General features: G+C 40.9%; 1 protein-coding gene across 1 annotated transcript in view; it reads right to left on the bottom strand.

The window, feature by feature from the left end:
• Positions 1-15661, bottom strand: part of LOC118403569 (hemicentin-2-like) — a 29751-nt gene extending 14090 nt beyond the window's left edge. The window contains exons 1-7 of the mRNA XM_035802306.1: positions 15478-15661; positions 13991-14281; positions 13328-13594; positions 11775-11978; positions 10745-10933; positions 10173-10255; positions 8630-9477 (exon numbers count right to left, since the gene is read on the bottom strand). Of these exons, the coding sequence (XP_035658199.1) occupies positions 9361-9477; positions 10173-10255; positions 10745-10933; positions 11775-11978; positions 13328-13594; positions 13991-14281; positions 15478-15661 (1335 nt within the window). The 3' untranslated portion in view covers positions 8630-9360. The remainder of the gene's footprint in view (positions 1-8629; positions 9478-10172; positions 10256-10744; positions 10934-11774; positions 11979-13327; positions 13595-13990; positions 14282-15477) is intronic.
• Between the last annotated feature and the right edge of the window lie 1160 nt (positions 15662-16821).

The following is a 16821-nucleotide window of genomic DNA, read 5'->3' as shown; positions in this document are numbered from 1 at the left end:
TGGGACCTTAACTGAATCTGTGTAAGCCTTGATTTGATAATTTGAATATCATGCAAAATATAAATCACTGAGCACAAGACGGAAAAAAGATCACAAAACGTGAAAAGGTTGTTTTTTAATCTATGAAATTCGTTGAGCATGAGCTAGTTATTTTGTAAATGCTGAGTGGTAGCGCGGTTCCCAGCCTAGAGCAATGCGGGCGTTACATTCTAACTGAACAGAACCGTTCTTTCCTTTTCTTAAATTAATTTTCCAGCATGTTCTGTATTCCATAAACGTGTTTGAATTGTGATCTCTAGAGTCTCGTTAGGCCTTCAAACCCAGTCGCTGGCTAAACACTCGGGACCAATTCATTATTTTATGCATATATTTTCTTTGGAAGTGCGACGATAGCAAATGAGCTGACATTTTTAACGGCCGTAACCGATGACAAGTTGGCGACCAAGGTCTAGAGCTTAGGTCCCGGATGTCTAATCCGTTTTGATTGACAGTGAAATTGATTGATGATTGGCGAATTTTCCTGTAACGCTCGTGTCAACTCTGAAAATCCATGTTTGGCCCAAGAGCAAGACTCAATTTATCTTGCAGGCGACAGACCTTGGATTCATCGATCGTGAATGAAGGACAGACAATTTGTCAAGAAAACTTCTCCTCACACCTTAAGTCTTGCTACTCTGTTGACAGCCCTTAAATCCGTAGGTGTAGCTCTTAACACCGTCACTCCAACATGATCTAATTGGTACCATAAAAAGGCCTGGGTAGTTATTTCAAAAAATAGGTCATCTATGTCGTTCTAATTAGGACTTCATGATTGATAACCACTGAAACTCATTATTCAATAGAAAATATTGCTATCGCTAGTGGTCCGATATGTGTAATGAGAGTAGGAGGGATGAAGTAACTGTTAATGCTACACGAGCTCTAATGGTTTCCTGGTTTTAAGGCACATTTATCTATTTGTAATCATTTGTAACTGTCGAAGCCGGTATATTTGGAGGGGAACGTATTGGTCATAAAATGGATGACGCTAATCAAGGAATGCATGTTCGTGCACAATCTCTTAATCTTGTAACTCATGATGTGGTTAATACACTTTGGAAACAAAATACGAAACTTACAAACGTTGAGTACACTGTAAAATCCAAGTAGAAAATGCACTTTGAATATTGTACACTGATAACTTGTTACGGTGGTAGTTGTACTGTGGTATCGTCTTTCCGATTCCTCTAGCAAGCCTGATTTTGATACTTTTAAATGTTGTTGTTGCCCTGGCTATTGAAATACAATCGAGTGTCAGGATGTGAGGGGGGGGTGTAGTGTTACCGGGGACTGGCAGGAAGTAAAGGTCGACTCGCCGGCTGGTACATAGTATGAAGCGGTAGAACTTGTCAATCACAGACCAATTTCAGGTCATGGGGTCAATGGAAGAGTCTACTAATTCACAGGGAGGTGTTGTGCGCATTTTTTGGTTTACCTATTCATTTTTTCTAAGTCATGCATTTTCCTTATGCTTGTCACGTTCACCAAAGAGTGGAAGAAAGTGATTAAAGGTACTAAAGAAATAAAGCAATGATGCATTATGCTAAATAAAACAGCTCATCTTCAAATCGCAGCGCGGCACAATTGTTCTTCACATATCACCACAGGTGTGCCTCGTCTTGCGCCAGATAACACTGCTGCTCCTTTGTATGTATGTTTTGATCCCACCGTTATCATCCTTTAGAACTGGAAAGATTAATGTAATAAGAAACAAAGACATATTTCTTAGAGACGGAGCGATCGCTATCTCGCGCGAAAATTGATTCTGTGTGTCTAGCGCCTTCGTACGTGAGGGATGGTGCCTCAGCTATCCCTGCATGCCTCGTACTTCATGTGACTCCGGCTCCAATGTACCATCTGTGGAGCGCAGTTAAGATACACACGAGTTCTACTGCGGAGACATCGCGCCGACACATACCCTTTGTACCTTTGTATTTGAGTAATAGGATTTGACATTATCTGCTTTTTTGAGACTTACTTTTATAATTAATCACTTTAGAAAACAAAAGAGAGCAGCTGTGAGCGATCTAGGCGCCATACAGATGAAGACGCAGGGATTAAGCATCTTATCTTTTCAATGGTGGCTAGGTTCATTATGCATGCTTAATATGTCTTGTTAACTGCACTGTAGGTAATGTACATCCGAAGAGAAAGGGGGTAAGACGCAAAAAAAACTATCTATCCAGTTTTTCAAAATGTAAATCAATCGTAAAAATGCATTAAGTTGGAAGGAAAACTAGCAGTCACTCGTTCCGGTTGTCTACACAATTTTAGTAAATATTACTATGTAACGGCATAGATCTATATAGCCGATATGACTGCCCTTCGGCGTAGCACACCTGCTTCACAGGCCCGCGGCAACTGGTGACACATGTATTACACTGAACGACCTACCGCACCTGCCAAGTTCAGGTAGAAGGTCATTGAACACCTGAGGAGCTAGTAATGATTGCACAGCACCAGTTCCTGGGCGCTTTTTTATCCCAACAAAAGGGGTGTTGCCCAGTACTTCTCCAGATCCAAATATAGAGTTCTGATATTGGAAGGCACGGCCATTCTTGTTCTTTTCTGATCTGGTACTAGGTACCCTTTAGTCCCCAGGTTATAGTACCCATGTTTTGTACATCATGCGTAGTCTGGAGAATAAAAAAACAGCACAAAACATCTAAGTCTAACGTTCATCCGTTCTGCGCCGCATTCAAAATCGCGTTTTCAATTTCAACTTGTACGCACTGACCGTTTATGTCCTTCTGCGATACAGCAGCCACCAATGGTCGTGGAAAGAACATTTACCAGACCACGGCGTTTATTAACCAATCAATTATCAGGAAACATTTACGGCTCGCCCTGGAACTCCCGTGTTGTCCCGTGCTATATTAGCTCCATACCTCATCAGTCCTGCGGGTGTAATTACATTGACGTTAGTGCAGTTCTACAAGATGAACATGATAGTCTTTCCGATGTGTGGTCACGAGAGTGGTGGTTCGCGTGGGGATTTCTCAGGGGTGCTTTCCTTATTGAGTACCCGGCATCTTAGAATAACCTTCAGCGTTGATCGTGACACGCCTTCGTAATCTGAAGTGTAATTCTACCACGCAAAACTACGGCAGGGGAGCTAGTGTCACTACAATAAAAGCATATACAGTAGATGCCACTAGAAGACAGAAGCAGCATGTCCAGACTATGCATGTTGTACAGAATGACTTTAAATCAAACCAGTAATATCGCCTAATATCAGCCTAGAAAAGAACAAGAAGTAGTCTTGCCTTCACGTACTAGAGTTATCAAATTTCGCATTGAATTTCGCCTGTTCTCCAAAAAACTGTGGCCACATATGACCCGATAGCATCCCTGGTCAATCAGGATTTCATGCTGGCCAGAGGATATGCTCTTCAGGGTAATAGGGCACATGGTCAGGGAATGATGGCAGAGCATCCTTGTTCATCTCTTTAAGCTACTCTTTAAACAACAATAAAAACATCATTGTCATACACATGTTAACAAACCATACACACAGTTCGCACAGTGGGAACCTTTGGAGACACACTCTGTCTCTTTATTATCCCGGTAGATCTCGCCTTGAAGTTTCCTTGCCACGTGACGGCTGATAGACGATGTCACATGAAAAGACACAGTCATAAACATGTCTGAGACAGTGGCGCCGCCTGGATTTAAGGTGCTTATTGTCATGATGACAATTGTTTGTCTGGCTACAGGTGAACGTAAGACAAACGTTACCCAAGCCTGGGAAAGAATGGACTGGATGTTAAGTTCTGTGGTTAAGCACTTTTTGCCATTCCGCATCAGTTTGGGGGTCCCCAGAGGATGTCATCCAAAAACATTAATTAAGACAGTTTGGTCTTAGCCACTTCCTCTGACGAAGAGACCACGCACGCGCACACACACACACACACACACACACACACACACACACACACACACACACGCACACACACACACACACACACACACACACACACACACACACACACACACACACACACACACACACACACACACACACACACGCACACACACACACACACACACACACACACACACACACGCACACACACACACACGCATATACATTCACAGTAATGAACGTGGAAACACCATATAGATTTATAGATTAAATGTTCTTTACATTTTTGCGTTGTTGTATCTGTGTATTCCCTTGCAATAAGTCTTTGGCCATGAGATTGCAAATTAAGATTATTCAATAACTATAAAAAGTGGTTACGGTTACAACAGACCTAGACGTTCAATCCATTCAACCCATACGCCCAATGCATTGCAGCACAGCCTAAGTGATTACTGTAAGCGACGTGGTGAGATTGAAACCAGCCGATTTCGTAGTCGGCATCTTCTAGGCAGATCCCTAACAGCTTTCTAGATTGGCAGACGCTGCAAACAACCAATTTAAACGGCGCCAACAGATGTAGATTACTAATACGTTTCCATAGATAGAAAAAAAGCTTTACAGTAAGTATGGCACGGTATTAGCATTATTTCTCAGACGACTTCGAATTATTCTGTAACCGGAAATTCGATCTAAAAAAAAGTATCAGGACCAGACAAACATCAGATACAGACAAGATAAAGGACTCTAAAATTGTGGGAATGTATATTCTAATCTTTTAGTGGCTCCTAGAGCGCTCGTTCGAACAGACGTTCCAACAATTGTCTGAATACAACGATCAGTTAGCCATTTCATGTTTCTTGCCAATTTCGGGCAGAAGTAGCCTACATAAGAGCAAACTATTGCCCAAATGGAACCACTCAGCACCCTTGTCCATAATTTGGACGAAAATTGAATATTCCAATCGCTAGAGATGTCGACGTTCCCAGACGGAATGACAGAGAAGCGACTGTGTACAATCTATTATAAACGTCGAAGCAAAGTACTATCCGGATGGCACCCAGGCTAAATTTAGAACGTTCATAGAGGTTAGACATTCAGGTGAACAATATTCAATGACAATCTCTACAACTGGATAAGATTCGAAGACACTTTCAAACGCTTTGAGTGATTTCCATCCTCTTCTTCAGCGTCACTATAATGAACGACTCGATATCATTACATAGGATATAACAGAAAATCCCGTTTAGTTTTCAGAAAGCAGTGGACATGAATTCAGTACCCATCCAGTGTCACACAACTTTACTTTGTGCGTTATATCTGCAAGCAGATCTGTCAATAGATTTAGACTTACAAAAATGATTATACATATCTTATTCACACAAACGCGAACCACCCAATGAAATTCAAAACATGCCCTCCCGCTGATTCACATGTATAGAATTGATCGGTGTTGTCTTCCATTCCTCAGGCCTACGCTGATATCCCATCCTAGTCACTTACATAGATGAACGACGGTCATCTGCAAGTCTTTGCCTTGCAGCACGATTTTCCTGTGTACATTGATTGATTGCTGCAATTTTAGACCATTTCTGGGGACCGCAACACTGATGTGGTATGCAATCTATTTCTTAGATGGAAGAAAATCTATAACCGGTGACAGGAAGGTATCTTTCAATGGATTCCAACCAGTCATCACATATGGAGCATAAGATAGCAAAATACTTCTAATAACAGCGATTTTCACTATGGTATTTGTCAAATAGCACATTCTTACCATGACAAAGTTTTTTTTTTACTTTAAACCAACAAAGTCAGTACAAGAAGTCATGAGATATTCTGGAGAAGTTGATCTGTAATTTCCAACATTTCCAACAGGAAAATTGGACTTACCAAAATTAAAGAAGCCATCTATATCGAAGCCTTACAACCATCCCTTAACATAGACATTCTGCAACTTATGATCCACTACTCATTGAGTCACGTGTGCTATCTGCTTAACGTGACGTCACAGCAGCAGCGGATTGTTCATTCCTTCACAAAGTAAGTCCAATTTTCGTGTTGGAAATTATACAGCTAAACTTCCAGAATGTCTTCCACCAAGAACGTATACGAACTTTTAAGTTCTTATTACCTACGATACAAGTACCTGCCTCACACTGGTAACTCCGTTGAAAGTTTACCTGAAATTGAAATGTCACTTTACACAAGTTGTGGTTGCATGCGCAACTTGAATGAAAGTCGTGGGCAACTCGTCAAACTGCCGGAGGGAGGTTACCAGGTGGACAATCTGGTACCAGTGATAAGAGTCTAGCCTGTCACAACAATTGATGAGGCCGATACGGTTGCAGGAACTTTCCCTACCTGCTTTTGCAGATTTACAGCTTTTACATTATAACGTATGCTTCCTTGTTACCAGGTCGACGCTGTTGTCTAAAAGATAGATGCAAAGGATGTCATCATTCAATGTTACTTGAATTACAGTTGTAATGATTTGTGCATTTCTCTTTGACTTCCATCATAACAATTCTTCTCTCCGTGGCTTACTCAATTGCGGCCCGTTTACAGGAGCTGCTAAAAACGTTAGTATTTATGGGTTCCATTTCCTGTATAGATTTTTCCTAAGATTGAGTTGTAGTCCGTAGACCTATGAAGAGTTTGGCAAGTTGCCGGACTTCCCAGTATTGGTAATGAGCAAATCTATATGTAGAATTACATTAACTGTAAAGCCTATGAAAAAACTAACTGAACCTAACAGATTTCTAAAGTTTACTGCTTAAAGCGGTAATCGAAAATCATTCGTCAGCAGATTACAAAAGTCGTTAGAAATCCATTTCATTAGTGTCCACAGGGCTAGCTGTGAGTGAAACCTTAGAGGCAATCATTTGTAGACTAGAGCAATTACTTCTTTCCTTGTGTTCTAAACCCGCAGCAATACATGACCTATTCTTCATGCATATGTACATTCCGTAGCGATCAGAATCCTCGCAATCGTTTTGACTATAGACATGCCTGCAACGTTATAAGACTGCATTTTGCTGTCAAAGTTATAAGCTTAGCTTGGAGGGATAAAGCGGATATCTCCCTGAAGCTGTTGCACGCTTACGGCGTCGCTGCGTCCTGAATTGGATTTACGTTACCCTTGACTTTATAACCATGCGAAACGTAACGTTACAGGTATAACTCAAGAGACAATAAAACACACAAAAGCATAAAAGGATTTGTTCAACTAAATTTGTTGAGCGCTCTGGTATTGCTGGGAACCAATGACGTCCCCCGCTTAAGCGATAAACAATGAAAGATGGCTATTATGAAAAGAAAAAAAAACGGACAATTTTCAACTTTCCATTGGAAATGCGTATACAAAAGCTACTCTTTTGAAATAATGCTCCTGCTTTAACTTCATCTACATATGGACACTCACTCCCCATCACATACATGTGAATCTTCTCGAACATTAATCTATAAATTTACCATGTCGTTTTCCATGAGCCACCCTATGTTGTATATGTAACATCAACATTGTAACGATGTAGAATGATTATGGAAAGAGGACTACCAGTCCCACCGAAGGACGTACTTTAATTTTATTTCGGGTTAGCTATGGGCATGATACAGGGGAGCATGGATCAAACTAGCAGAATTCATCAAGACAAAGGTTGTCTCCCCGGGTAATAAAACCAGTGTTTTATTGCTTAGCTTCGATACCTATTGTTCCTCAGGGTATAAGGGGGAGGAATAACGCCTGTGAAGCAGGTGGTTTGTATCAAAATTAATGCAACAGGAATAAATCCGCTTTCCTGATAATCTCTCCTCCGTGAATACTTCACTTTTGGCAATTTAGTTTTTCTTTAATTGCTTCTACGTTTTTACTGTTTGGTACTAGATATCTCTGGTAGTTTCCGTCGCCAGGCTCTCATTTTGTAACGACAAAGTCAGGCTGTCATTTCATTGAGATTAAATATTCGTTAAAAACATATAAAAGATGCTAATATTCTTGTTTGGGATAGTACTCTAAAGAAAACATCATAGTCATCATAAAGTTACAAAAAAAGTAGATTTGTGTCCATCTCATCACATAGTACATGTACCTTGAAACCATAAGAGTTCGTCCTTTGTTTTAAAACATTTTTTTCGTTCCTTCGGTTCCTTGGGTATATGTTCAAACAAAAGAGGGTACGTTATATATATAAAAACTTCATGAGTACTTTTCTGGGACAGACCTTTGCTCACCCTACGATCGATCAGAACAGGCTCGCCGGTTAAACCTTCGTCCTTTTTCATATTTCACATTCACGTAACGTCCCATCCATTCCATTATCCGCCAATACGCTCTAGTTTATTCATTGGCTCTGACTACTCGATGTTTTCGCAATAAGTCTAGTGCTCCCTATCGCCAACGAACCATTCAAAGTTCTTTGTTAGCCAACTTTACAATAATTGGAACAGGCAACGTTGGGTCCTTAGAGAGGCCTGATTGACTCGAGTTCTAACAGCTTGGACGATTTATTTGCTGGTGAATAGTTCTGCACCATTCAAAGACTATATAGTCTGTCTACAAAGTTGAACCTTTTTGTATCCGCTGTGACTTATATCGTGCTAGATCTTTGAAGCTAATGGTGTTGATATTTTCATTTCAGTAATGTCATCAGCTTGTTGACTGCCGGCGACAGTGTTCCTGTTCATGAATGGATTTCTGTATGTGAGAGATAATGGTAATTTACCTACCTATGGATCGGTCCACGAGGCAGTTCTCATAGCTGTAGCCATTCATCAACAAAACCAGCGAGTACAGCAAACTGTAAGTTCGGTCGAAGAGCCATCAGCATAGCTTTCTCCTCTGGCGTTCTGTTCCAAGTATTCTGACACTTGAAGTCTTCTGTAATTGAAGTTCTGGCAAGCGTGGCAGTTTCGAAACGTCTCAAGCTGAGAGAAAGTACTTCTTCCAGACAGTTCAGTCCAAGTCATTGAATCGACGTGATTTAAAACGAGAGTGCTCAGCGCAGACGCACATGCTTGAAATTCCAAGAACGTTTTCTGTGGCTGTAACTCGGCAGCTAAAATCTACGTGACGAATGTTCCAGTTCAGTTTGGTCGGCTTTAGCCGTCTGTATGATAAACTCACAACAGCGAAGATCCTATCATCGACATTGAAGCCTGCTTATCGGCCAGCTAGACACTGAATGCGCATGAGGGCGCTGTATCAGCGTCTTGTTTTTGCAGATTGGCTAGAAGATGGCTATTGCGAAGAATGCAAACTAGAAAGTCTTCTGTTGCTTGAAGATCTGAAGCACTTCCTGTCAACAGTCAGTAATCATTGGTTCCCTTACTCTTCCGTGAGCGAGTTAACTGTTTTGCATGATCAGTAGAAGACTATGTTTCTCAACGGAAAAATAAAGAAAAGTTCATGGCGACGCTGACAAATAGAGGATGATATGTCGTTAAGCATGTTCTGTTCATCAACACTTTGAGTGGCCTGAATGTCGAGGTGCGCCTCTACTCCTATTGGGGTGGGCTGGACAAACCGGTTTCTGTGGTCTCTCTTTCGGACGGCGTGGTAGGCTGCGGTAATACTCCTGTAACGATGAGGAATCGGGTCTGTTTTAAGCATTCACGCAATACAAATGTGATACGTCAAAACTGCGTTCGTAGTCTAAATGACACAGCCATTTGAGACCGTTTCAGCAGCTGATAGGACGTAAGTGCATATTTGTAACGTCTGGTGCGTCAATCATCTGACATTTACTACAGCAGTCTGGGTAATTTTGCAAATGATTTCCGGGTGTGCTCGGACATTCCCTTATGACGAACTAGATAAGATTACCATATAACAAACGTAGCTGCTGCCGGCGAATGGCTGTATCGAACCGTGCCAAACTTCCTAGACTAGTTTGCTCGCTTACCTCATATATAGTTAACGTGCACGTGAGTTATTGAAGTGCTAGTTCTCTTATGAAGAATACAATATACAGGTTGTGTCAAACAGTGTCAAACTTCTTAAACCAGTTTGCTCGCTTACCTCCTAGTTTACGTACTACACAGTGAAGTTAGTGAAGCGGTAGTTCTCTTATAAAGAATACTAAACGGAGTTTGTCCAATTATGCATCTAGGTATGTCTGTTGCCCCGAACCGGCGAACCCAGTATGCTTTTATGAAGACACTCGATATGCTCTTATGTCAGCTCTTAACTAATGCAGCTCTGGCGCCGAGTTGGAGTTGATGTAAAGTACTAGTAAGACCTACAGGTTCTAGGGATGCACCTCTGCCTGACCTTATTAGCCTTATCTCGTATGGAAGCTCTGACTTCTTCGTTACATCCGCTGATCGCGATGTCTGGGACTCCTAGCCGAAGAGCTGCGTGAAATTAAGAATATACATGTAATGTAAAGCTACAGGGGGGGGGGGTCATCGACATCCCTGTGGCTGCTCTGTGACTGAGCGAAATGACATAGTTCGAAAAGAATTTTTAACATTGGTAAAAACGAAACTTTTTACACGTTGTATATTTTGTGGTCTTTTCAGTCATGCTTTAACACTTTGCATGACGTTTCTGGTCAAACAAATCGAGTTTTGATCGACGTGTAACGAAACATCTTTATTGATATATATGTAGATCACGTTATATAAGATACTATATATGCAATAAACTTCGTTGTCATTGTCATTATATACATACAGCTGCTGCAAATTGGCGTCTTGTTTTAAACTAATTCTAATATAACGTCTGCTGCATTGCGGCTTGCTTTATTGTAACTTACTAGAATTCTATATGTTTTCTATGATCTGTTGTATCACGGCAATTGTACTGTACTGTAAACATTTGGTAACTGATATTTTAGCTACCTTCTCTTTCTGTCACTGTGATGACTTCTACGTAATTTGAAGGGAACAGTCCGCATCGTCCGTTCAGATAGCCGAACCACCAGCCCTCGTTGTCACCACGAATGATGTCGATGATGTCGTTCGACCGTAATCGGAGCTCGTCGTCATCCTTCGGGTCATAGTCGTAGAGAACTCGGGCGTACCTCCGTTCTTATACAAATATATAAATATACAACATTCGATAAAACATTAAAATACGTCTTGGCTTATAGGAGTACCATTTTCATTCTCAGCACGCTTAGATGAACGATAAGTACAGCTTTATTGTGCAATTTGAAAATCTCATCTTCTGAAATTAAGTTGGGAGTAAAACCCAGTACTAAAACCATGCTTTAATCTCAAATTGTATATCTTCATGATATCATTACATATCTATACAAGAGGATTTGAGGTAACAATAAAATAAACATAGCCAGAAGCATACTAAAGATCTCAAAGAATAGGGATAAAAAAACGTTATCTTAACAGTCATTGCGTATTAGGTAGGTCTCGAGAAACAGATCAACAAATAAGCGTGCATTGTTAAGCTGGTATGAAATATTCAAGATAAGCTGCTAGTCACTTTTATTGCGATATCAAAAGAATATAGAACACAGTGGTGCTGCGCTCATGCAAAATGGCTTATATCCACGGCACTGCTAAATAAAGATACGATTCAAGACATATGCATATAAAAGATATAATACATTTGAACGTAGCATATTGATGTACAGAAAGTGAGGTAGAAAAATGAAATGATTGTCACAAACAAATATGTAAACGTCCAAAATAATGATGATGATAAAGATATAGATTTTCAAAAACGATATATCAATTTTGAAATAACTTTTAGTTTTAATCACCACATGTCATCAAATAAATGAATTGATTGATAAAAGTGTCAAAGAGGATGACTAAATGGATGCAAGTATACAAGTGAATGGATGCAGGTGTGCGAGAGAATGATAAAGTATTCCAGTCATTGCAAAAAAAACGCCTTCCTAGTATGTACCGTGTTCGCTCGCTCCTTTCCGTTTCCCCTCCAGATAGGAGAGTTGTAGGGCGTATCGTGGCACGGCAGCCGTGTTTCGTTTTCTCTTGCGGTGTACGATACAGGTCACCAGCACCGTGCACACGATGACCCACGCCACCGCCGCCGCCACGCCCGCAATAATGGCGACGTGCGGGGAATGCTTCCACGGCTTCTGCACCTCATCTGAAGTTCAAAAACATTCCTTATACCCCCTTTCCACTAGGACGGCGCTCTCGCCGCGCTCTCTCTGCGACCTAAAATTTGACAGATCGCTCAACGAACTCTATAGAAAAGAAACGAATCTTTTTACAATTTGGGTGTTTTGTTACCTTCCCAGTCACACTTTTATGTTTTGTATGATATACCCAGAGTAAAAGCGAAGGTTACACATGACCTGTTTAGGTCGCAGTGAGAGCGCTGCGTGATCGCCGTCTTGTGGAAAGGGGGTATTACCAATTAGGAAAATATCTATTTGACACCAGGGTGCTTATACCGAGCGAAAATACCACTGCGTTTTGCTGACTCCTTTAATATTCAGGTGTGTAGAGTCGTTTTATGATGAGAGTCGTTTTATGGTATGTATAACGGCTAAATGTTAAGGTGATATCTCACTGCACTTGGGGTGCCGGTGCGGCACTGCGGGGTTCGTTCACTGCGGCACTGTTGTGTTTTCAGATTTTTATCATCTAGATATTCATCATCATTTGCCTCCGTCCGTCTAGATATTGCGTAATACGTAAAGGTGTGAATAAGAAGACTACAAAAAATACCCAAGACGTAAGAAAAGTCGTTTAGTAATCTTTGGAACCCCGCAGTGCCGCACCGATGCCCCAAGAGCAGCGAGATACCACCTTTACCTCTGTTCGTTGTTAATCTACGTGCCTGAAATTGAAGAGCAAGACCACTTCTCTTCCAGTTATGAAATACAAATAAGCTCTGTTGTATTAGACATGGAGGAGGTCATAAATTGTCACACTCCATTTGGATCAGTACCGAAGTATGACTACAGCCGATGTTTTATGCATATTTTTGGTGTGCTTAGAAATTCAAATACTTCTTGAAGCCAAAGTTTTTATCGGAAAGTTTTACGGAGATCTCCTTTGCGTTGGAAAACGTATTTAAACTCCAATGCTTATTGAAGCCATATTTTTATCGTGGAGTTTCATGGAGATTTCCTTTGCACTGGAAAATGTATGTCGAATTCAAATACTTCTTGAAGCAAAAGTTTTATCGGAAAGTTTTATGGAGATTTCCTTTGCATTGGAAAACGTATTTGATTGGGATCAGAGCTTGTTATTCTGTAGTCTTTCTTTATTATGTTCGAGCATTACTCTGGAAATTAGAAAATGCTGTAACGTTAGTTCACCTTTATCTGTAGGGTAACCTATATCCGTTGTATATAAAAATAGGGTATTTGGGTATCGTTAAGTCGGTGGAAGGTAAGTTTTACATTGAAATATTTTCAAAATGTTGATGTTAGAACAAATATAGGTTACCCCGTGGATTAAGGTGAACTAGCGTTACAATCAAACCTGCAACCACAATTCTGAGTGATCTCGACTCCCCAACGCCGTAACCGTTTCTTGCCGTACATATGTAAACGCCGCTGTCATTGGCCATGACGTTGACGAGTACATGAGTGGCCATGCCGTCGTCAGGAAAATGGCGGGAGTCCAAGGGTACATAACTCTTGGCCTTGGTCCACGTGATTTCTGGTTTAGGATTACCGTCTGCAAAGCAGTGCAGGCTGATTCTGTCCCCCGTGACAGATTTGGTGATGTTGGTTATGACTGCAGGATCTGGAAAATATGATAGCTGTAAGTCAGCATGCCATGGATATGGCACCTGGCCACAAAGGAAACATCCATCTTACATTCAGTCCCTTGAACAATCGTGGAATGGGAGTTTGATTGAAAATGCTGCCTTCAATGAAACATTTATCTACTTCGGGAGGATTGCACATATTTTCTCTGTAGCTAGGATATCACGTGATGAAAGTCTTAATAAACAAAAGGTGTTAAATTGTTTTGGTTTTCATGGATAGAATGAAAGAATGAACGAATGAATAAATGATATGTATGTCAATGGTCGATGTTCAGAACTGCTAGACATTGTTGATATTTTTATTATGTTCGTTTCATTTACTTATTGATATTGATATTTGTGTAAACAATTCACGATGATGCAGTACTCACAGATGACTTTGAGCATCAGTTCTGCTCGATGCATCCCGGTCACGTGATCAACGACGCATGCGTATCTGCCAGCCTCGTTCTTGGACACATTTCGGATGATAAGGAATGGCGCCTTCATGTTTCCTTTGGTATACTTCCCGCCTTCTCCTGTCTGTATCCGAACACCATCTTTCTCCCAGAAGAGAGCCTTGATGGGCGGTTTTGCGTCCTTTGTGGTGCACGACAGTGTGACGTTTTTCGACCATTCCACCACGTACGGGTTTGCGGGACCTACGCTGACTTTGGGTTGAACTAGAAGAACAACAAACAGACTGTAATTGTTAATGTCATATGCACATGTGATAAATTGCTGTCCATGTCCAGATTCAGGGTTCCTGATATTAGGATATATATGTATTCGCATTTGTTTAAAGAGGATTAGACAGGAAGCAAACAATGCTTGTTTATATCTTTTCCTAAATGAATGAAAATATGGACACACATACATAAAATGAAAATATAGACAAACATACAAGGCTACGAAGGTTAAATAACAGTCAAAAGATAATGATAACGGCATGAAAATAAACAAGGAATCAAATAAAAGAGTGACGTGTAGCTGGTATACCAACTGGAATAATCAAATAAGGCTATTATCAGCTAAAACTAAAATGATTAAGATATGTGTGATTTTTCTTTTAATTTCAAAGGTTTTGCCTGTTTTGATAGCCACAGCAACATGATCACCTCATGGCCTCACGGTCTCATTTGTCTTTACTTGTGTTCAATTACTAAATTACACTAACGAGGAGACAGACAAGCCCCTTGGGCAACGGGCTTATTGTAAGGCTTCATTGATTTGTAGATCAAGATATTGCACATGATGTTACTTTGCTTAAATCAATGGTAATATGATGATTTCCTTGTTTCCTACGTACGTTCCTTCAAACTTTAACCTAATCTTCAGGAATCAAGCAGAATCAGCCGGAATGGAGAATTTACATAATTTGCGCCACATTCAATTCAAATTCACCTTGAAAGTTTTGAGCATGACATTCGGGCCGGTCACAAGAATGGGCACATATATCTCAAATGTAGTGAGAATTTCTAGACTACACTACGAATACCCAGGAATGAAAAAAAAGGAGCTTCATTCAGAAGTCATTTCAGCTCATTCCTCTTCTTGGTTTCAGTGTGAAGGGCCTATTAGACATTCACACTGAAACCGAATTAGCAGGAATTAACGCAAAAGCGCTCTGAATTAAGGATGTGCAAAATGCCACATTCGGGCAGGAATTCCGAATGGACCTAATAACTCTTCACACGAGAATTAAGGATGAGACAAAGAATTTTCATTCAGACGGCATTCCAGGTAATTCCACCTCTCGTTTGAAGATACATACACTTGACATTCACTTGCATTACGAATTTCGACATTTTCAAGATCGAGATAAAGTGATAATACTTCTACACGCACCTTAGAAATATTGTATTTAAGAGAAACGTACCTAAGACATTCAAATTAACGTATTTTCTTTCCTCTCCTAGTTCGTCCAGAATGACGGAGACGTAGTATGCCCCTTCATCCGACAGTTTTGTCTCCCGGATCTTCAACGATGCTTCCCCGACAAGTTCCGCGCGTCCCTCTAGCGGTCCCAGCGCGTACTGCAGACCCAGCCCGGGTGAGTACATGTAGACAGTTCTCTCCCTCCCACCCGGTAAGCCGTCGACTTTACCCCACATTAAGGTCACCAGACGCCGGTTACTTTTGTAGGAGGCTGATAGGGTGGCTGGTTGGCCTTTGACGGCGTTGACTCTAGCGGCAACCGTCAAACCGACGGTGTCCTGGGCACCTGTTGAACCTGTGGAGGAGATAGCGTTTAATGGCAAATACCTGCAGTGGATGGGAATAAGGCCATGCTGAGTCTATTATATGGTTGACATTCTCTTGGCACTCAAAAACAGGAAAGAGCGTTCCAACAAAACGTTTGTAAAAAAAGTTGCCTTCATAATGAAATCAGGAGGGTTAAACGAATAACACAGAACATAGCAAGCAATAAATTACTTTTGTTCTTTCACTTTAAATTCTTCTTTGACTTTGGAATTGGCATAATACGGCATTAGCATACATTTTCTCAACTTGTTTTTCAATTCGCGGCATGTACATGTATTTGCCATTTTTTTTATTCTGATACGAACGTAAATTGATTGCACGCGCGAACGTCATTCATATAAACAGGTCCGTGTGGCCTAACTGGAGTAAGATAAATTCTTCAAAAGCAATCGCGTTGACGAAAGCTCCACATAAACTTAAACAACCTTTTAAGCTCGCGCTATTCTGTATAGAGTCTGATTTTAATTCTAAAAGACAGCAAATACTTATCTTCTAACGCATTTCCTTTTCTTATACTGCACATCTCTCAAATTATATCGAATGTTGTTTTCGAGAAAACAGTAAGGGAGAAGTATCATAACTAATGATTAAATGCGTTTTTTATTCACATTTCGCATAAGAAGGCCAACATGCCGCCATATTGGAATCGCTGAGGTCACAGCAAGGTCGATCAAGTTAGTTTTATGGCTCAGGAATCAGCGCGAATGAAACCGTAATAAGAATAGAGCGGTCTGAAATGGGCCAAATTGAAGTCCTGGGCTGGTCAAAGGTTAACCACTAATGGAAGGCGGGGTACAGCCCCACAACGGCGGGATCTGACCCGAGGAGGCACAATTAGTGCGATAATTCAATAAGTTAATATCCTCAGGGAACTTTGACCTCTAGCTGACGTACGTAGCTGATAGGCAACGCACGCATGACGCGCAACGGCTTCCTATTTCAAACTATTGCCGTTCGT

This window comes from Branchiostoma floridae, chromosome 16 (assembly GCF_000003815.2).
Source record: "Branchiostoma floridae strain S238N-H82 chromosome 16, Bfl_VNyyK, whole genome shotgun sequence".
Classification (NCBI taxonomy): domain Eukaryota; kingdom Metazoa; phylum Chordata; class Leptocardii; order Amphioxiformes; family Branchiostomatidae; genus Branchiostoma; species Branchiostoma floridae.
The sequence above is the reverse complement of the archived record's forward strand: the minus strand, read 5'-3'. Positions and strand labels throughout refer to the sequence as shown.